Source organism: Dipodomys spectabilis, unplaced genomic scaffold, assembly GCF_019054845.1.
Source record: "Dipodomys spectabilis isolate Male_0828 unplaced genomic scaffold, ASM1905484v1 ptg000097l, whole genome shotgun sequence".
NCBI lineage: Eukaryota > Metazoa > Chordata > Mammalia > Rodentia > Heteromyidae > Dipodomys > Dipodomys spectabilis.
In genome coordinates this window covers 2,212,238-2,235,228 of record NW_024870774.1, presented here as the reverse complement: position 1 = coordinate 2,235,228, position 22,991 = coordinate 2,212,238, and the positions used below count along the sequence as shown (strand labels likewise).

Here is a 22,991-nt window from a genome sequence, read left to right as displayed (position 1 = left end):
ACCTCAGCCATGCCTGCTTGACCTCCAGGACTGTTGTTGTTAGTCCCTTTTCCTCTGCCATGTAAATACAGTGGGAGGTAAGGAATTCACCTTGAACCCTGCAGAAACAGCTCTCACATCTTTATCTTTATTATTGCTCAACACCAATCAGAAGGCAGAGCCTGGGGAGACAGTAGGTGAGAAGGAGCTGGGTAATAGCTTTGCACAGGGCTTTGGGAAGGTGTGGAGGAATGAAGGAAGAGGGGAAGATAGACAACTGAATTGTGCCATTGGCCTGCTAGCCCAGAGTTGGTTCCTGTGGATGAAGGCCAATGAAGAAGAGACCAGCTTTCACACTGAACCAAGAGACATTTATTTATTTGTTGGCATCTTGCCTGGTAAAATTTCAGCTTCAGCTCAAAGAAAGATGGTCAGTTATTGGGAGGGGGAATGCATGTTAGTCTGCCTCTTGGGGTTGGTAGCGTTTCACGTTTTTCTTTATCCAATGTGAGAACTTTGAGATCTTGGTGCAGGCTCGTGGAGGTGTCCCATTAGATTTTCCGTAGGAGATAATGCCTTGGGCTACATTGTTACACACAAGGGGGCCTCCTGAGTCTCCCTGTAATAGAGAAGGAAGAGGACTGAGTTTGTGATCCTCTGGCTCTGGCCTCCATGCCAAGTAAGACCCCAAGAGGATACCCCAAGAGGATACCCCAAGAGTCTTCTGAGAGATGAGTGATTGATGCTGTCTGATGGTAGAAAATCAGAAAGGAGAACAGGTCCCTGTAGGCCCTAAGCTGCTAAGTACTGCCCATGATATTGTTACTGGTTCAGGACAGCCTCTATCATCTCCTGATGAAGGTGTAAGATAAATTGGGCCCAGGCCACTGTGTAAGGACATGGAAGCAGGAGGAGGATGGTCCAACTGAGCAAAGGTGAGTGCTAGTTCTGGGAAGCCACCTGACTGTAATTGCTTCAGACTGAGGGAACACAGATTCTAAAAGCCTGTGCCCTGAGATTGGGCATCGTACTATAAACTCCTGCCTCCAGGGGGCAGTATTCACAGAGACCCCTTGGTGAGAAGCACAGGTCCTTGTGATTTGTGGAATACAACCCTCCTCTTTGCCCAGGGAGAAATCACAGTCTGATATGCAAAAGAGTTCCTCGTTTGGGTCTCCAGGTTCTGGATCTTCCCCAAACATCCATTTTCTGAGAGCCTGGAGAGATAGATGATCAAATTTTACCTTAAAGGAGGACCTTTTCATCTTTGGGTCTCCCACGCAGATCTGACTGACACTGTTGTAGTAACCTTCTAAGTGGGACTCACACATTTGGTCTTTCTGCACAGTCAGCTCCACCTCCTGCAGTGTTTTTGGGTATTGGCCTTTTGGGGCCATCCGTCCCCAGCCAGCCACATCGCACACCTGTCCTGGCTTTACATGGGACCTGCCATTGGGCAGCTTGAGGGGCTTCACGGCTGTAGTCTGCTTGGCTTTTCTCTGCAGCTGATGGGAGACAAGCAAGAGAGTCCAACTGACCAATGGCCTTCTGGATCTAGATTTTCATGATGATCAGAATGGAAAGGAGGGATGGGGAATGGACTAGAAAGAGAGGCTTGTCCTGTAGGAAGGAGATAGAAGCAGCATGGAAGTATGACTTACCTGTAATAACATGATATCATTGGAGTGATTCTCAGTATTATAGCCTGGGTGGGGGATGGCTTTTTTCACAGGGATGACCTGCTGGGTCTTCTCCCGTTCCTTGATGTTGTGGGCACCGAGGGTGACATTTATTAAGCTGCACAGAGTGCACAGTGTGGTTAGGGGATGGGGAGCAGAGGAGATACAGCACAAGAAGTATTAAGAGTAGGCTACAGAGAGGAGGGCTGGGCAGTGGCTGAGGGAAAATGGAGGAGAGAGGAGTGATTGAACCTCACTGCTTCTTAGCTGTTGAGGTAGACTTCTGGAGCCATTGGTAACTGTACCAGAGTACAATCAATGTTTTATTTGTCATGGGGCTTGAACTCTGGGCTTGGGCGCTGTCCCTCACTTCTTCAGTTCAAGGCAAGCACTACCACCTGAGCTACAGTGCCACTTCCAGTTTTCTAGTGGTTTATTGGAGATAAGAGTTTCACCACCTTTCTTGCCTGGGCTGGATTTGGACCACAATCCTCAGATCTCAGCCTCCTAAGTAGCTAGGATTACAGGCATGAGCCTCAAGTGACCAACTTCACAATCAGCTTAATTTCCACTGTATTACCAACCTAGCTCTAATTATCACAAGCTTGGCTTCTCAGAGATGTTTCTGGTAGCAATTTGCTGCCCTTTCCCAGGAGGTCTGGCTTAGCCCTCTTCCTTATCCTCAAAGAATTCATATTCTGCATATGTATTTCCAGAAGTCCAGGGAGCTTCCTGGAAAGAAGTTGGGTTCTTTAAGGAGCATCTACAGGAGGCTTGGGGTTTTCTCTGTTCCTTACCGCCCTGAACAGTGAGCAGCTGTCATCACAAAGTCCTCTCGGATCAGGAAGCCACCACACTGCCTCAGAGAATACCCATCGAGGATTTCAAGATAGGCCATGTAAGGGCGGGAGTGGGGCTTGGCCTCATGTCCTCCGATGATTTCCCCTGAAGAAAAGTGTGTCTCATTATGTGTACCTCTGAGTTCACCTTGATGGCCCTATCCTGCTGGTCATTTGGGAAGCTGAGATGACCTGCAGTTGGGAAGGGGTTAGACAAGAAACTTCACATTCCTCCGCTGGAAAAAGAAAGAAAAGCAAGTCTTGGGCTATAAACCCTTTTTCGAAATATAGCTGCAGTGAGCATAACTTTTTCAAATCCCTAGGATTCCTTATAAATCTCTCCTGGTTTTTCTGTCTTCAAGATATTTTCTAAGATCCTCCTGAGTACTGCAATGTCTAAAATGGAGCTTCTTTCTAGTGCTCAAGACTTTAATTTAAATCCAGATGTTGTTATATCCTATTTCCTAGGGCTTGACATGCAGTGAACACCCAATAAATATTTGCTGGCTTCACTAGGGAATGGCTCCACTTAGTGTCCTGATCAGATTGGTAGGGCAGTGCTGGTGGTATTCTGAAAAGCAGAGAAGTGGGAGTCAGACACAGTAGGTCCTACTTGGAAGTTAATGGGTCACCAGAGTACTGGGAATAAAAACAGAGGTAGAGAAAAGGATGAGTTGCTTGTGATTGAGCAAAGACAAAAAACAAAAACAAAAACAAAACAGTGACCAATTCTAGGGTAACTGAGCTCTGGGGTTGCCTGTGAAGCAGTTGCTGAAGAGAGCAATCACCTCATTCCAGACACAGAAGCCACACATAGTGTCTCCTGAGCTCCAGGACATTTCCCTATTTGCTCCTTTCCAAATTCCCACTATGTTCTGTCATGCCCTTTAGCTTACTTTCAAGGTGATAAGGGTGGGGCTTAGGGAAGACTAAGAGAACAGTGTCTCCCATCCCATTCTTGCTGATAGGTCATCCAGTGTCATACTGGGGCTTCTATGGTAGTATTGGAGCTGAGATCCAGAGTGTTTGTAATAGGTGGATCCACGGTATGCAGAAGAAACAAAAATTTGTGCCTGCTGTGGGATGAGTTTGGTCCTCTGAGGTGGGGTGGTCACTCACCTGTCTTTGCTGTGGGGGGCAGACAGAAGGCCAACAGGAACAGGAGAAGCTGCATCCTCCCAGGAAGGCTGCTCAGGCCACAGCTTCTAGAACTGCATCTGGAAATTGCTTACTTTTAACCTCTAGCAGAGGAAGTAAGTGAAGTAGGGTCAGAGACCATGTGATTCATTGTAGAAGGGTTTCTATGCAGTCCACCTACTCCTGGCCCCTCCTGCCTTTGCCTGATGACATCTTTCTGAGTGGTTGTGTGAGAATCATACAGTGACCACATCGGTACCCACAGCTGAGGATGCAGAGACAGCCACCTGTTCCTGCCCAGGCAGGAATCCAAGAGTATGAGGTGGGGACTGCAGGATGTGGTTTTGACCGGTAGAGGTATAGGAGCCTGAGAAACCCATGTTTTCAATGCTGTGCTGTGAAATCTAGGAGTGTAGTTTCTGTGTGCTCATTGCTAGAGTTGTTTCCATTTTCCTCAGGGAGCTGACAATCTGTTAAGGGTGGTAGAGATGCTAGAAACCAGAATTCAGTTTGGGAAAGGCCATGGTGCATGGCCATTGTGCATTAAACTGTGTCATCATTAAACTGTCCCTCACAAGGGAGTTAAATTGTTTTATTCTTATGTACAGAGGGGTTACAATTAGATGAGTTAGGTAAAGAGCACATTTACTTTTGGACAATGTCACTCCTTCCCTCCCTTTCTCTCACCAGGGAAGTTTAAACATCTCTGATTTAATTACAAATGCTTATGATGATGGAGTCCACTTCTCTTTTCAATGCTTTTAACAAAAGTTTTGTACTTGAACGTTATTGAACAGAATTAACAAATTTTGTGCTGACTTCTAAAAGTTCAATTTAGTGACTAGCATAAGTTTGGAGCACTTCTACATCTTCAGGAAGGCTAGAGTCAGACTCACCCAAACTACTTGAAATAGTTAGAAGACTGCTGATTCTCCAAAAGAAAATGGGGTTACTAATTTGATGCATTGTGTCATAAGAAAGCAGGCCATGCAGCTAAAACTCAGTAATAGTCCTTTTAGTATTTTCTATATTCTGTTCAGAGAGCCACACACAGGGAGCTCTGTCCCGACCCGCAGGACTTCAACCAGGGCAGTGAACCTAAGCGAGAAGGAATGAAGGGACAAGAGACACGAAGAAGGACAGCAAGACAAGGATTCTGATCAAGCTGCCAAATTTTATTTTTCACACAGGGATATTTATATGCTTAGAATAAGGAAGCTTTTTCATTGGGCGTAGCAGCTGCAGGATGCTTGCTGAGGGCAGTGAAAAGGTGGTTGTTAGCAGCTACCAGGTGTTTGTATGGGGGGTGAAAAGGTGGTCCTTAGCAGCTACTGGGGGGTGAAAAGGTGGTTGTTAGCAGCTACCCGTATTTGTAAGGGGCAGGATGAAAAGACCAGATTCTGTGAACAGCCTCCTGATGTTCCAGTGAGATAGTCAAGCCTATCATGCAGATAGACTCCCTGCAGGGCTCTCTACATCTCCCCCTTTCTTATTTAGAAAATTGACCATCAATTGTTGGTGCTCTTTTTGAGGGGGTGACAGAGGCTCTGTTCCTCTAAGGGCCCAGGGTTTTTCTCTGCTCTGAGCAAGCATCCTCACTTGGGGAGGGGAATTTTACAGGCCTTGGCATGTTTTTTGAGGAGATGGCTTGTGGGTATGCATGCCAACGGTCATGCACCAGAGCTTGCCACTCAGGGGTCTTGGGTTTTGGGATCTCGCGGATCCATCCCCCTGCAGTCTTACCTGCACCCTTGATTAGAGCATTTTTTCTTCCTCCCATAGGTGCATCCTCCCCCAAGCGGAGGGGCCTATAGGAGGAGGGGCGAACCTATCCCTTATGGCAATAGGTCTTGCCCGTTGAATGGTCAGGAGTTATGAATAAGGAGGGTTTTCTAAATAAAAAAAAAAAGGAGGGCTGTTTCCCACTGGAACAAGCTCATGGCAAAACATTAATTAAAAGCCTGGGGTCAATCCTAGATCTCAATGCTGCGGTCTGCCATATCAAGGCGATGGTGATGAACCTGTATGGGCTTAGAAACCAAGAGATTAATCTGTTATTTAATAAATTCAAACAGGATGGTCCATGTCTGGAGTTCTAGCTGCATCTGCAAGAGAAAAGGCATCATCCTGGGGGGGGAGGCTTCCCCTGGGTTGTAGTAAGCCATTAACCTGTTTTATCAAGCATTCGGGCAGCCACCTTGGGGCCGCTTGTTCTTGATCTAAAATACAGGCTGAACCTCGCCCCAGATAAGAACAGGATCTGGGCCCTTCCATTTGCCTGTAAGGGGGTCTCGCCACATGACAGGTGGGCGGGCAGAACTGGAAGATGGGTGCCAATGCCTGTCAGCTGCCGAGTGGCCTTCATTGTCCAGAGTTAGAAAATTAAGGGCGAACAATGTGTGACTAAGGCGATCCCTAGGAGTGGAAAATGAAAAGGCAGAGGCTTTGAGGCGAGTAAGCCAGGTTTTTAGGGTGTAGTGGGCTCGTTCTACGATGCCCTGACCTTGGGGGTTATAGGGAATCCCAGTAGTATGACAAATCTGAAAAATAGCACAAAACTGTTTAAACTTGGCACTGGTATAGGCTGGGCCGTTGTCTGTCTTTATGTGGGCTGGTTTTCCCATTACAGAAAAGGCTAAAACAAGGTGAGAGAGAACATCTTTGGCAGTTTATATAGCAAATAACTCCACAAGCTGGGCTGATTGGTAAGGGGCATCGAAGGTGGTCATATGGTTGTTAACAACAAAGGCCGCACGGCCATTGCTTGAGCCATCTGTAAAGACAGTGAGGGCTTGAGGAATGGGAGCCTTTTGAGTAATGGATGTAGCTGGGCGAAGTGTAAAAGGGGATCATTGGGGAGATGATTGTCAATTAGTCCTAAAAATCCTGACAGGGCGATGCCCCATTCATCCCCAGTCTGAAGTAAAAATTGAGTCTGGTCTTTGGTGTATGGAATTAAAATGGTATCAGGGTCCTTGCCGAAATATTGTCGAGAGAGCAAGCGACCTTTGATAATGATAGAGGCTACCTGGGCAGGGTAAACAGCAATAACCTTGGGGGATGTGGTGGGTAAATGGACCCAAAGCAGGGGACTGCCCTTATTATTGGAGTGGGGAATCTGTTGCCAAAACAATCCTGTGGGTGTATGAGGGGTATGTAAAATAATTAAGACCAGAAGAAGATTATAGGAAATCTGTGTAACAAACTGCTGGGCAATGGCCTCAGTAACTTGGGTTAAAGCATTTCGTGCATTGGGAGTAAGCTTGCGAGGAGAGGAGGGGTCAGAATCCCCTTTTAAAATCCCATTAAGAGGCAAAAGCACGCTGGTGGGCAACCTTAGGTATGGCCTAAGCCATTGAATATCTCCAAGCAACTTTTGAAAATCATTAAGGGTGTGAAGATGGTCTAAACGAAGTTGAATTTGAGGAACCCGAATTTGATTATTTTGGAGTTCTAGACACAAATAAGTATAGGGATCCTGTGTTTGAACTCTATCGGGGACAACCTGTAGTCCCAGGGCAGTAAGGGCTTTATAAAGGTCTAAATAGCAGTTTCTAAGTTCGTAGGTGTCAGGTGCAGCAAGCAACAAGTCATCCATATAATGTAATATATAGACGCGCTGTCATCGTTTTCTCACAGGGTCCACTGCCTGGGCAACATATTTTTGACAAATGCTAGGGCTATTAGCCATACCTTGGGGGAGTACCTTCCATTGAAATCTTTGCATGGGGCCTTGAAAGTTAATGCGAGGAAGGCTAAAGGCAAAATAGGGTCTGTCCTCAGGATGTAGGGGAATGGTAAAAAAACAATCTTTTAAATCAATAACCATTTTGTAATAGTCCCTGGGAATAGCCACCGGTGTGGGAATGCCTGGCTGTAGTGCTCCCATTGGGCGCATAGCTTTATTAACGGCACCTAGATCTTGTAAAAGGCGCCATTTGCCTGATTTTTTCTTGATAACAAAAATAGGAGTATTCCATGGTGAAGTAGATGGCTCTATATGGCCTACCACCAACTGTTCCTGTACTAACATGGAGGCAGCCTCCAATTTTTCTTGGGTAAGGGGCCACTGATCCACCCACACAGGGGTTTGGGATTCCCAAATGATTTTATCTGCATGGGGCACAGGAGGGTCAGGGGCCGATACTAAAAATCCGAATACCCAAGCCCATGTTTATCTGTTTTTTGGGTAGCTTGGATGGGCTCAACGATTCCTTCTCCTGATTTCCCAAGACCTGTACCAGGGACAAAATCCATACGGAGCAGGGACAAAATCCATACGGAGCATTTGATGTGTAACCACAGAATTGGGACTAGCAAGGATAACTTTCATCTGGGTCAAGATATCCCGGCCCCATAGGTTAACAGGGAGGTCAGGAACAACAAAAGGAGTAACAGTTCCCTTATTGCCCTCTTTGTCAGTCCAATTAAGAACCCTGGAGCTTACCAAAGGGTTTTTTGACTGCTTTATGCCTTTAAGATCAGTTAGGGACGGGGTAAGGGGCCAACTTGGTGGCCAATATTTTTGGGAAATAATTGTGGCATCTGCACCAGTATCCAAAATTCCCTGAAACTCCTTTCCTTCAATTCTCAGGGTGAGGGTGGGCCTTTTTTGAGTGATAGGCTGAACCCAATACGCATCAGAAGACCCCAAAGAAGCAGTTCCTCACGGTGTGGACTGAGCAGTGGAAGAACCCCCTGAATTTAATGGGAGCAGTATCAATTGTGCAAGCCTAGTTCCAGCTGGAATAGCTGCAATCCCATTAATGGCCGTGGCCAAAATTTTTATTTCTCCTGTATAATCATTATCAATAATACCAGGAAAAACTTGGACACCTTGTAAGGTAGCAGAGGCTCTTCCAAGAATAAGGGCACACATATGAGATGGAGGGGGTCCCAGGGTCCCAGTGGCTATTATTTGAGGTCCTTGTACAGAGTCTAGTACTGTGTCGGTGGCGGCACAGAGGTCCAGTCCTGCACTGCCTGGGGTTGCCCTCTGGAGGGAGGCAATTGTGGAGAGAGGTGGGGGTCTTGTGTAGGACTGGGAGTTTGGGAGGGGACAAACCCTATTGCCCCTGGGCTTGTCTTGGGGATGGTCGGGGCCAGGGGCTGGCCCCGAGGGAAGTTTCCCGAAAAAACGAGAGAGAATGGGCTGTCCAAGGGCATTTGTTTTGGATCTACATTCATTGGCCCAATGATGGCCCTTACCACATTTGGGACAAAAAAGTGGCAGGGAGTGCCCAAGAAGCCTTTCCGCAGTCAAGTTAAGCCACGAGACAAAGTTACTGTAGGGTTCCTCTGGCCCCTGTCTAACCTTTGCCAGGGAAGTAGTAGCCGATCCCTTTTGAGGGAGACGCTTCCAAGCATAAAGGCCAGCGTTTTGAATTTGTACCAAAAGTCTGGTAGGAAAGCGCGCCTGTTTAGCATTGGTATCAAAGGGCGCATTACCCAAAAGTTTAGTATAGGTCCACGTTTTTGAAGATGTTTTAGCCAAATTTTTTTGCACGGTCTCTCTACATTGTTCCTTAAAGTCCGCATTCCATAAAACAAAATCACCCCCACTAAGGGTGGCATGGGCCAGAAACTTCCAATCATTAGGGGTGAGCCAGCGCTCAGTTTGGTTTTCAAACAAGGCTAATGTATAAGGGGCAGTCGAGCCATATTGGGCACATGCATTTTTAAGCTTTTCAATAAACCAGAGGCTAAGCCTCTTATACTCTTGTTGGCCTTTTCCCTGGGCGGGTTGTTCCTCTTCATCCCCAGTATCCTGTTCCTCATCTTCCTTTTCCTCCTCTTCTGATTCATCCTCCCCACCCTCTGAGGTCCTATTTGTCTGGCTCTGAGTTACTGGAAAGGCGAGGACTGATTGATGGCCTGATCTAACCTTAATTTTATCAGGCAGTTTTGGTGTATTGGCCAAGGCCAGTGTGCGGAGTTCATAATCAAGGGACCGCAGTTCTTTTAAAAGTTGAAGGTGTTCTCACCTATGTTGAAGGGCCTCGTGTAAAGGTGCCAGGTAAGGTAAAGGGGGAGAGAAAAAACATCTGGAGGGGCAGTGGGCCCTTGAAGGGCCGGCCACAAAAGGAAGGGATTTTCACTAATTGACCAGCAATCATAACTAATACAACTGATGGGCAAGCCATGGAGGGCACAGAGGCATTTTGGAGAACATCCTCTCCTGTTTTTACAAGTTTTAAAATTCCACTATCAAATAGAGAACGTTTTAAAACTTCATTAATCGAATTCCAATAGGAAAAGGCCGTAGCAGGAACCTTTTCTGAACCAAAGATTTCATAATAATCTTTTAAACAATCTCCTACTCTTTGCCATCTTTTTGCATCTACGATTCCTACAAGTCCTCTATGAATGAGAAAAATAATTCTAAATCCTTTTTCTTAACCCGTGTTCCCCGTGTCTTGAAGGCCTCCTTGAGGTCTGACAGAAATATACCATGTGACGATATTGCTTGTCCCATAGTGGGTCACTCACCATGCGCCGTCCCCATTCTCCTCCTGGATCTGTCTCTCTGCGGGGTCTGTTGAGGCGATCCGTGATCTCGGACTGTACTTGGCCAAGTTTTCCCAGAGGACGGCATTCCTTCCTTAGTCAGAGGCTCGTGCCCCACGTTGGGCGCCAGTTGTCCCGACCCACAGGACTTCAACCAGGGCAGTGAACCTAAGCGAGAAGGAATGAAGGGACAAGAGACACGAAGAAGGACAGCAAGACAAGGATTCTGATCAAGCTGCCAATTTTTATTTTTCACACAGGGATATTTATATGCTTAGAATAAGGAAGCTTTTTCATTGGGCGTAGCAGCTGCAGGATGCTTGCTTAGGGCAGTGAAAAGGTGGTTGTTAGCAGCTACCAGGTGTTTGTATGGGGGGTGAAAAGGTGGTCCTTAGCAGCTACTGGGGGGTGAAAAGGTGGTTGTTAGCAGCTACCCGTATTTGTAAGGGGCAGGATGAAAAGACCAGATTCTGTGAACAGCCTCCTGATGTTCCAGTGAGATAGTCAAGCCTATCATGCAGATAGACTCCCTGCAGGGCTCTCCACAGAGCTCAAAGTAAGCATTTCTAAACAACTGTGCTGATGTTCTTACTGTAATGGAAGTGAAGGATTGTGTTCAATTCTGTGAAAAGAACAACTAAATACAATTGACCCTGAAAGCATGGGTCCTTCTCCCCAGATCTATGCTGTTGAAAAATCCATGTATAATTTCCAAAATTTTTTGTATGAATAGCTTGAAGTTGTCTATATTTATCTGTAACATATACCATGGATTGGCACATATTTTTATAAGAATTATATGAGATCACTTTTTCTTTCCATATGTAATTGGTGCAGTAAGCATGGAGCACATGGGGAAGATCAATGTCAAATAACACTTTGAAAAGATGCTTGAAGCACTTGAACTCACTTCAATACATGTGTCTAGGAAGTTATTAAAGTAGTCTTAGATGTACTACAGTTAATTTATACAATTATCACTTAATCTAAACATAAGATTATAACCCATTTCAAAAATTGAGGTCAAATTCACATCAGATACAATTAACTACTATAAAGTATATAATTTGGTGATATTTAGTGCATTCAAAATGTGTAATCATTCTGTAGGCGGTGCTACATTCTGTAATCTTCCACTCAAGAGGCAGAGGTAGGAGGATCCTAAGTTTGAAATCAGCTTAGGCTAAATAGTAACTCTATCTCATATTTTAAAAATATGCAGACACTACCTCTTTATAATTTCTGATTGTTTTCCTCTCCCGAGGACACAATGAAATTATGTAATAATCAGGAAAAAGTCATATACCCATCACAATAGATACAAAAATACCACTGGGAAAAAAATCAACATCTTTTTATGATAAAATTTCTGACAATTCAATTTAGTATTAGAATGCCTACTGAGAGCAATAAGACAAGATGCAAACATAGAGGGGAAACACAGGGAAAGATGAAGTAAAACTCATCCTCTTTGCAGATTGTCAAGAGCCCTGCAGGGAGTCTCTCTGCATGATAAGCTTGACTATCTCCCTGGAACATCTCTCGAGGCTATTTACAGAATCTGGTCTTTGCATCCTGCCCCAAACAAAGACCAGGTAGCTGCTATTGACCACCTTTTCACATTGCCCTAAGCAAGCATCCTGCAGCTGCTACGCCCAATGAAAAAGCTTCCTTATTCTAAGCATATAAATATCCCTGTGTGAAAAATAAAATTTGGCAGCTTGATCAGAATCCTTGTCTTGCTGTCCTTCTTCGTGTCTCTTGTCCCTTCATTCCTTCTCGCTTAGGTTCACTGCCCTCTTTGAAGTCCTGCGGGTCGGGACAACTGGCGCCCAACGTGGGGCTTGAGCCTCTGACTAAGGAAGGAACGCCGTCCTCCGGGAAAACTTGGCCAAGTACAGTCCGAGATCGTGAGATCGCCTCGACAGACCCCACCGAGAGACAGATCCAGGAGGAGAGTGGGGACGGCGCATGGTGAGTGACCCACTATGGGACAAGCAATATCGTCAGATGATCTATTTCTGTCAGACCTCAGGGAGGCCTTCAAGACACGGGGAATGTGGGTTAAGAAAAAGGATTTAGAATTATTTTTCTCATTCATAGAGGACTTGTAGGAATCATAGATGCAAAAAGATGGCAAAGAGTAGGAGATTGTTTAAAGGATTATTATGAAACCTTTGGTCCGGAAAAGGTTCCTGCTACCGCCTTTTCCTATTGGAATTTGATTAATGACATTTTAAAATGTTCTGTGTTTGATAGTGGAATTTTAAAACTTGTAAAAACAGGAGAGGAGGTTCTCCAAAATGCCTCTCGCCCCCCCCCCCCCCTCCCGCGGCTTGCCCATCGGTTGTATTAGATATGGCTGATGGTCAATTTACTGAAAATCCCTTCCTTTTGTGGCCCAGCCCTTCAGGGGCCCACTGCCCCTCCAGATCCAGATGTTTTTTTCTCTCCCTGCTTTACCTAACCTGGCCCCTTTATGCGAGACTCTTCAACATAGGCGAGAACACCTTCAACTTTTAAAAGAACTGCGGTCCCTTGATTATGAACTCTGCATACTGGCCTTGGCTGATACGCCAAAAACGCCTGATAAAATTAAGGTTAGATCAGGCCATCAATCAGTCCTCGCCTTTCCAGTAACTCGGAGCCAGACAGATAGGACCTCAGAGGGTGAGGAGGACGAATCAGAAGAGGAGGAAAAGGAGGATGAAGAGCAGGATACTGGGGATGAAGAGGAACAACCCACCCAGGGAAAAGGCCAACAAGAGTATAAGAGGCTTAGCCTCCGGTTTGTTGAGAAGCTTAAAAATGCATGTGCCCAATATGGCCCCACTGCGCCTTATACATTAGCCTTGTTAGAAAACCAAAGTGTGCGCTGGCTCACCCCTAATGATTGGAAGTTCCTGGCCCGCGCCGCCCTTAGTGGGGGTGATTTTGTTTTATGGAATGCGGACTTTAAGGAACAATGTAGAGAGACTGCGCAAAAAAATTTGGCTAAAACATCTTCAAAAACGTGGACCTATACTAAACTTTTGGGTAATGCGCCCTTTGATACCAATGCTAAACAGGCGCGCTTTCCTACCGGACTTTTGGCACAAATTCAAAATGCTGGCCTTTATGCTTGGAAGCATCTCCCTCAAAAGGGATCGGCTGCTACTTCCCTGGCAAAGGTTAGACAGGGGCCAGAGGAACCCTACAGTGACTTTGTCTCGTGGCTTAACTTGGCTGCGGAAAGGCTTCTTGGGCCTAGTGAAAGTGAAAGTGCCTTTGTTAAACATCTTGCCTTTGAAAATGCTAACCCAGCATGTCAAGATGTCCTCCTGCCACATAAAAACAAGGGTGACCTCTCTGAGTTCATCAGGCTTTGTGCTGGAGTAGGAACTGCTCACACCATGGGGCTCGCCATAGGTGCTGCCTTTACCAAGGCATTTCAAGGTTCAGTCCCCAGCTCGCATACTTGCTTTAATTGTAAACAACCTGGTCACTTTGCGCGTGAATGTCCCTTTGGCAAACAAAGCCAAGGGGCAGTGCCCTCCCAAGCTACAGGTAGACCACTCCCTGCCACTCTTTGTCCCAAATGTGGTAAGGGCCGTCATTGAGCCAAGGAATGTAGATCTAAAACATATGCCCTTGGAGGGCCCATTCTTCTCGTTTTTCGGGAAACTTCCCTCAGGGCCAGCCCCTGGCCCCGACCATCCCCAAGACAAGCCCAGGGGCAAAAGGGTTTGTCCCCTCCCAAACTCCCAGTCCTACACAAGACCCCCACCTCTCTCCACAATTGCCTCCCTCCAGAGGGCAACCCCAGGCAGTGCAGGACTGGACCTCTGTGCCGCCACCGACACAGTACTAGACTCTGTACAAGGACCTCAAATAATAGCCACTGGGACCCTGGGACCCCCTCCATCTCATATGTGTGCCCTTATTCTTGGAAGAGCCTCTGCTACCTTACAAGGTGTCCAAGTTTTTCCTGGTATTATTGATAATGATTATACAGGAGAAATAAAAATTTTGGCCATGGCCATTAATGGGATTGCAGCTATTCCAGCTGGAACTAGGCTTGCACAATTGGTACTGCTCCCATTAAATTCAGGGGGTTCTTCCACTGCTCAGACCACACTGCGAGGATCTGCTTCTTTGGGGTCTTCTGATGCGTATTGGGTTCAGCCTATCACTCAAAAAAGGCCCACCCTCACCCTGAGAATTGAAGGAAAGGAGTTTCAGGGAATTTTGGATACTGGTGCAGATGCCACAATTATTTCCCAAAAATATTGGCCACCAAGTTGGCCCCTTACCCCGTCCCTAACTGACCTTAAAGGCATAGGGCAGTCAAAAAACCCTTTGGTAAGCTCCAGGGTTCTTAATTGGACTGACAAAGAGGGCAATAAGGGAACTGTTACTCCTTTTGTTGTTCCTGACCTCCCTGTTAACCTATGGGGCCGGGATATCTTGACCCAGATGAAAGTTATCCTTGCTAGTCCCAATTCTGTGGTTACACATCAAATGCTCCGTATGGATTTTGTCCCTGCTCCGTATGGATTTTGTCCCTGGTACAGGTCTTGGGAAATCAGGAGAAGGAATCGTTGAGCCCATCCAAGCTACCCAAAAAACAGATAAACATGGGCTTGGGTATTCGGATTTTTAGTATCGGCCCCTGACCCTCCTGTGCCCCATGCAGATAAAATCATTTGGGAATCCCAAACCCCTGTGTGGGTGGATCAGTGGCCCCTTACCCAAGAAAAATTGGAGGCTGCCTCCATGTTAGTACAGGAACAGTTGGTGGTAGGCCATATAGAGCCCTCTACTTCACCATGGAATACTCCTATTTTTGTTATCAAGAAAAAATCAGGCAAATGGCGCCTTTTACAAGATCTAGGTGCCATTAATAAAGCTATGCGCCCAATGGGAGCACTATAGCCAGGCATTCCCACACCGGTGGCTATTCCCAGGGACTATTACAAAATGGTTATTGATTTAAAAGATTGTTTTTTTACCATTCCCCTACATCCTGAGGACAGACCCTATTTTGCCTTTAGCCTTCCTCGCATTAACTTTCAAGGCCCCATGCAAAGATTTCAATGGAAGGTACTCCCCCAAGGTATGGCTAATAGCCCTAGCATTTGTCAAAAATATGTTGCCCAGGCAGTGGACCCTGTGAGAAAACGATGGCAGCGCATCTATATATTACATTATATGGATGACTTGTTGCTTGCTGCACCTGACACCCACGAACTTAGACCTTTATAAAGCCCTTACTTCCCTGGGACTACAGGTTGCCCCCAATAAAGTTCAAACACACCATCCCTATACTTATTTAGGTCTAGAACTCCAAAGTAATCAAATTCAGGTTCCTCAAATTCAACTTTGTTTAGACCATCTTCACACCCTTAATGATTTTCAAAAGTTGCTTGGAGATATTCAATAGCTTAGGCCATACCTAAGGTTGCCTACCAGCGTGCTTTTGCCTCTTAATGAGATTTTAAAAGGGGATTCTGACCCCTCCTCTCCTCTCAAGCTTACTCCCAATGCTCGAAATGCCTTAACCCAAGTTACTGAGGCCATTGCCCAGCAGTTTGTTACACAGATTTCCTATAATCTTCCTCTGGTCTTAATTATTTTACATACCCCTCATACACCCACAGGATTGTTTTGGCAACAGATTCCCCACTCCAATAATAAGGGCAGCCCCCTGCTTTGGGTCCATTTACCCACCACATCCCCCAAGGTTATTGCTGTTTACCCTGCCCAGGTAGCCTCTATCATTATCAAAGGTCGCTTGCTCTCTCGACAATATTTCGGTAAGGACCCTGATACCATTTTAATTCCATACACCAAAGACCAGACTCAATTTTTACTTCAGACTGGGGATGAATAGGGCATCGCCCTGTCAGGATTTTTAGGACTAATTGACAATCATCTCCCCAATGATCCCCTTTTACACTTCGCCCAGCTACATCCATTTGTTTTTCCCAAGGTTACTCAAAAGGCTCCCATTCCTCAAGCCCTCACTGTCTTTACAGATGGCTCAAGCAATGGCCGAGCGGCCTTCGTTGTTAACAACCATTCCACCACCTTTGATGCCCTTTACCAATCAGCCCAGCTTGTGGAGTTATTTGCTATAACACAGGTTTTTATGACATTTTTTGATAAGCCTATTAATATTTATACAGATAGTGCTTACATTGCTCATTCTGTTCCCTTGCTAGAAATTTCACCCGCTATTAAAACTTCTTCCAATGTGGCATTTTTATTTATTCAGCTTCAACTGCTAATTCAGGCCAGGAGACATCCGTTTTTTCTGGGACACATTAGGGCACATTTTGATCTCCCTGGCCCTCTTACACAGGGTAACGCTCAAGCTGATGCGGCCACTGGTTCCATTTTTCCGGTTTTTGTTGGGTCTGTCCAAAAGGCTACAGAATTACATAATTTCCACCATCTAAATTCCCAGAGTCTTCGGTTGCTTTGTAAAATTACTAGACAACAAGCACGGGAGATAGTAAAGGCATGCCCTGCCTGTGTTGTCTCCCTTCCTGTACAACATCTGGGTGTTAACCCCTGTGGACTGCTACCCAATCAAATCTGGCAAATGGATGTTACCCATTTTCCTGAATTTGGAAAAACAAGATATATACATGTCTCCATAGCCACATTTAGCGGGTTTGTTTTTGCTTCACCACACTCAGGAGAAACTGCCAAAGATGTTCTCTCTCACCTTGTTTTAGCCTTTTCTGTAATGGGAAAACCAGCCCACATAAAGACAGACAATGGCCCTGCCTATACCAGTGCCAAGTTTAAACAGTTTTGTGCTATTTTTCAGATTTGTCATACTACTGGGATTCCCTATAACCCCCAAGGTCAGGGCATCGAAGAACGAGCCCACCACACCCTAAAAACCTGGCTTACTCGCCTCAAAGCCTCTGCCTTTTCATTTTCCACTCCTAGGGATCGCCTTAGTCACACATTGTTTGCCCTTAATTTTCTAACTCTGGACAATGAAGGCCACTCGGCAGCTGACAGGCATTGGCACCCATCTTCCAGTTCTGCCCGCCTGTCTGTCATGTGGCGAGACCCCCTTACAGGCAAATGGAAGGGCCCAGATCCTGTTCTTATCTGGGGGCGAGGTTCAGCCTGTATTTTAGATCAAGAACAAGCGGCCCCAAGGTGGCTGCCAGAACGCTTGATAAAACAGGTTAATGGCTTACCACAACGCAGGGGAAACCTCCCCTCCCCCCCCCCCCCCCCCCCCCCCGCCCCGAGGATGATGCCTTTTCTCTTACAGATGCAGCTAGAACTCCAGACATGGACCATCCTGTTTGAATTTATTAAATAACAGATTAATCTCTTGGTTTCTAAGCCCATACAGGTTCATCACCATCACCTTGATATGGCAGACTGCAGCATTGAGATCTAGGAATTAGTGTTTTTGCCATGAGCTTGTTCCAGTGGGAAACAGCCCCCCTTCTTTTTCTTATTTAGAAAACCCTTCTTATTCATAACTCCTCACCATTCTACGGGCAAGACCTATTGCCATAAGGGATAGGTTCGCCCCTCCTCCTATAGGCCCCTCCACTTGGGGGAGGATGCACCTATGGGAGGAAGAAAAAATGCTCAAATCAAGGGTGCAGGTAAGACTGCAGGGGGATGGATCCCCGAGATCCCAAAACCCAAGACCCCTGAGTGGCAAGCTCTGGTGCAAGACGGTTGGCATGCATACCCACAAGCCGTCTCCTCAAAAAACATGCCAAGGCCTGTAAAATTCCCCTCCCTGAGTGAGGACACTTGCTCAGAGCGGAGAAAAACCCTGGGCCCTTAGAGGAACAGAGCCTCTGTCACCCCCTCAAAAAAGAGCACCAACAATTGATGGTCAATTTTCTAAATAAGAAAGGGGGAGATGTAGAGAGCCCTGCAGGGAGTCTCTCTGCATGATAAGCTTGACTATCTCACTGGAACATCTCTTGAGGCTATTTACAGAATCTGGTCTTTGCATCCTGCCCCAAACAAAGACCAGGTAGCTGCTATTGACCACCTTTTCACATTGCCCTAAGCAAGCATCCTGCAGCTGCTAGCCCAATGAAAAAGCTTCCTTATTCTAAGCATATAAATACCCCTGTGTGAAAAATAAAATTTGGCAGCTTGATCAGAATCCTTGTCTTGCTGTCCTTCTTCATGTCTCTTGTCCCTTCATTCCTTCTCGCTTAGGTTCACTGCCCTCGTTGAAGTCCTGCGGGTCGGGACAGCAGATGACATGATCTTGTATTCAAAGAACCCCATAGACTCCACTCCAAAGTTAGTCAAGCTGATCTGACACTTTGGCAAAGTAACAGGGTACAAATTAACCCTCAAAAATCAATGCTATTCTGTTGGTAAAAGGAGAAGAGTGCAGCTGAAATCAGCATTTTGTAATAGCCCCACACAAAATAAAATACCTAGCAGTTAACTAAAGAAGTGAAGGATCTTTATTTGGAAACTTTAAAAACTGAAAAAGGAAATCAAAGCAGAACTAAGGAAGTGGAAAAACCTCCCATGCTACTGGATTGGGAAGATTAACATCATGAAAATAGCAATATTGCTAAAGGCTATTTACAAATTCAATACGATACCTATCAATATGCCAACTTCATTCTTCAATGAAATAGAAGAAGCAATCCAAAAATTCATATGGAACAATAAAAGACCCAATTAGCAAAACAATTGTTAACAGAAAGAACAGTGCTGGAGGAATATCAATTCCAAATTTCAAACTCTACTACAAAGCTAAAGTAATCAAAACAGCTTGGTACTGGCACAAGAACAGACCTCAGGACCAATGGAATAGAACTGAAGATTCAGAAATGAAGCCACAGACCTATAGCCATCTAATCTTCGATAAGGTAGCTAAAAAAATAGAATGGAAAGAAGACAGCCTCTTCAGTAAATGGATGCTGGCAAAATTGGTTAATCACCTGTAGAAGACTAAAGCTAGATCTTATATATCACTCTGCATCAGAATTTAGTCCAAATGGATCAAAGACCTTGGAGTCAAAGCAGACACCCTGAAAACATTACAGGAAAGAATAGAAGAAACTCTAAGGCTCCTTGGCAGAGGTTGAAATTTTCTTAATAAAGACCCAGAACTACAACAAATCAAGGAAACGTTGTACAAATGGGATTTCATGAAACTGTAGAGCTTCTGCATGGCAAAAGACATAGCTAGCAAGATCAACAGAAAGCCCAGGGATCATTAGCCATACAACAGACAGGGTCCTCATATTCAAAATATACTTAGAACTAAAAAAATTAAATATCCAACAACAAATCCTCAAACTACCACTAAAGACTTAGAGACTTCTCAGAAGAGGAAATAAGAATGGCCATGAAGAAATGCAGGCATAAGCAATGACTCTCTCAATAGGATTCCAATAGTTTGGGAAATAATAGCAAAAACTTAAAAAGCTTCTCAACAGCTAATAAAGCAATTAACAGAGTGAAAAGATATAGAGTGGAGAAAATTTTTCCAAATATTATTAGACAAGGGATTAATATCCAGAATATATAAAGAACTCAAAGAATAAAACAGCAAAAACTACAAATAATCCAATCAACAAATGGTCAAATAAAATAAACAGTTCTCAAATGAAGAACAGGTGGCTAAAAGTACATTAAACATCTTTAGCTTTGTTAAACCATCAGATAAAATGAGATTCTATTTCATTTCATCAAGCAATCCAAAATCCAGCTGGTTGTCAGATGCTGTAACCTGTAATTCTGACTACCCAGGAGGCTGTGGTCTGAAGATCTTGGCTCAGTGCCAGCCAAGGCAGACAAATCTGAGAGATTTCTCTCTCTCAGATTATCATTATTCCTTTGTCCAATTAACCAGCAGAATATTTATTAGAAATGGAGGTAAAGCTCAAGTGATAGAGTGCATACCTAGTAAGGGTAAGGCCCTGAGCTCAAACTCTAGTACTACAAAACAAATAAAACAAAACAAATCCCAACCCCCCAAACCAATCCCCAGACCATTTTTTTCCTTAAAAAAATTGAATAGCCTTGTTTGTGGTCATTTGGGTAAATGCCCAAGAGTGGGATTGCTGGATCATAGGGGATCTCTATGTGTAGTCTTTTGAGGAACCTTCATAGTGCTTTCTAGAGAGGCTGAACAAGTTTGCATTTCCACCAATAGTGTAGTAGCGTTCCCCTTTGCCACATCCTTGTCACCATCTGTTGTTATTAGATTTCTTGATAATGCCCATTCTAACTGGGGTGAAGTGGAATCTCAAGCTTGTTTTGATTTGCATACTTTTATGGCTAAAGATGTTGAACATTTCTTCATGGATCTACCGGCCATTCTTATTTCCTTCAGAGAAGTCTCTTTAAGTCTTTAGTCCACTTGTTAATGGGGATGGTTGTTTTTGAGGATATTTTTTGGGGGAAGTTTAGTTTTTTGAGCTGCAAGTTTATTTTAGATATGAGGCCCTTGTTTGTTGTATGGCTTGTAAAGATCTTCTCCCCGTCTGTGGGCTTTCTATTTATCTTGCTAGCTATGTCCTTTGCCATTCAGAAGCTCTGCAGTTTAATGTAGCCCCATTTATCCAACCTTTCTTTGATTTGTTGTGATTCTGGGTCATTATTAAGGAAATTTTGACCTGTGCCAAGGAGCCCTAGTATTTGACCTATTCCTTCAGGCTATATAAACCTACTCTCACAAACATGTTCATTGCAGCATTATTTACCATAGCTAAGATATGGAACTGACTCAGATGCCCCTCAGTAGATGAATGGATCAAGAATATGTGGTATATACACAGTGGAGTTCTATGCTTCTATCAGAAAGAATGACATTGCCCCATTTGTAAGGAAATGGGAAGACCTGGAAAAATTATATTAAGCAAAGTAAGCCAGACCCAAAGAAAAGTAGGTTGTATGGGTTCCCTCATTTGTCATAACTAGAATATGTCTTTGATATTCTTTTTTTTTGGTGGGGGGCTCCAGTCCTGGAGCCTGAACTCTGGGTCTGGGAGCTGTCCCTCAGTTCTTCAGCTCAAGGCTAGCACTCTACCACTTGAGCCACAGCGCCACTTCCGGCTTTTTTCTTTTTGCTTATGTGGTGCTGAGGGCCTCAGGCATGCAAGGCAAGCACTCTACCACTGAGCCATCTTCCCAGCCCTGTCTTTGATATTCTTAACAGAGGATCTCAATAACCCAATTGCTTAGCACATAGGATCATATATAATAAAGTGCATCAACATGAACTCTAAGAATTGGAAAGAAGAGGTTTTTATTATGTCCTGTATGTAGTTAGCGCTCTCTCTCTCTCTCTCTCTCTTAGCTTTCTGAAACTTGTATCTTACATATAAGTTTGTTTGATCTGTGGAAAGGAAATGGAATCAAAGAAACAGCAGGACAAAGGATGAACTAATGCAACATTGACACTCACTTGACATTAAGTTGGAAATGAACTCTACAGCTTAGGGAGAAAGGGAATAGGGTAGAGTAAGTGAGTGGGAGAAAATGAAGGATGGGGTAACAGTGTTTAAAAACAAATGCAATTATTACCTTACTTACATAAATTGAAGAGGTCTGAATACCAGTGGTGCATGCCAATAATCCTAGCTACTCAGGAGGCTGAGATCTGAGAATCTTAGTTCAAAATTAGCCTGGGCAGGAATGTCTATGAGACTCTTACCTTAATAAACTACCAAAAAGCTAGAAGTGGCGCTGTGACTCAAGTGGTAGAGTGTTAGTCTTAGGCAGAAATAGTTCAGGGACAGTGCACAAGCCCTAAGTTCAAACCCCAGGTTTGACACAAACCTGGCACACAAAAAAAGAAGAAAAGTGATTTCTATTTGCAGATGATTTGACTGTGTATAAAGAAAATCCCAAAGAATCCAAACAAATCTAGTAGACCTTATAAATTAATTCAACAGTTTGCAAAATACAAACATTTGTTGTGTTAGTATATATTAGAACAGGAAATGAAATCAACAAATTTATTTAGGAGATCATCCCGCAAAATAAAATATCTAGGACTAAATTTAACCAAGGAAGTGGAATGTTTTATACTGAAATCTGAAGACATCTAATTCATATTCATAGATTGGAAGACTTCATAAAGTTAAATGACAACAGTCTCCAGAATTGTCTACAGATTCAACACTGTCAACATTCCAATGGTCTTTTTCCCTCCCTGAAACAGCAAAAGCCAATTCTAAAGTGCACATGGTATTATAAGGGGCTCTAAAGAGCAATATTGAAAAAGTGGTCATAATTTTTTTAGTTTAAAAACTTTAGTAATAAAAGTAATGTAATGTGACATTTATAGACACATGAATCAATGTGTCTAGAGTCCTCCCTCCCTCCCCCTCCCTTCCTTTCTTCCTTCCTTCTTTTTCCTCCTCCTTTTCTCTCTTCCTTCTTTTCTCTCTCTCTCCTTCCCCTCCCTACCCCCTCTTTCTATGTCTCTTCTTTTGTCTTTTTGGGGTTAAACTCAATACCTTGTGCTTGCTGGGTAGATCGCTATCACTTGAATCACAGTCCCATTCAACCACTTGATTTTTGACAAATGTAGTTAAGGAAGTTATAATTATTTAGTGGAGAAAGAATAGTATCTTCAACAAATGTTACTGAGGAAACAGATAAACCATATGCCACAGAATGTAATGGACATCTCTATGCCATTTTGTGTAAAATAATTAATCCAAATGGACCAACAGCTTAAATATAGTAGCTAAAACCATAAAATTCTTAGAAAAATAAGGCAGGATAAATCTTTATTACCTCTTGATTTGACAATAGATTTATGGATTTGATGTTGAAAATATAAATGACAAAAAATAAAGTAAATAAATTAGAATTTATAAAAAATTAAAAT

General features: G+C 44.2%; 1 protein-coding gene across 1 annotated transcript; it reads right to left on the bottom strand.

The window, feature by feature from the left end:
- Positions 1-367: 367 nt before the first annotated feature.
- Positions 368-3,741, bottom strand: LOC122113474 (granzyme B-like). The gene is made up of 5 exons (XM_042686440.1): positions 3,617-3,741; positions 2,456-2,603; positions 1,641-1,776; positions 1,224-1,484; positions 368-598 (listed from the first exon to the last, which is right to left on the bottom strand). The coding sequence occupies exons 1-5, from the start codon at positions 3,669-3,671 to the stop codon at positions 437-439; spliced, it is 762 nt and encodes a 253-aa protein (XP_042542374.1). The 5' UTR covers positions 3,672-3,741; the 3' UTR covers positions 368-436.
- Positions 3,742-22,991: the final 19,250 nt, after the last annotated feature.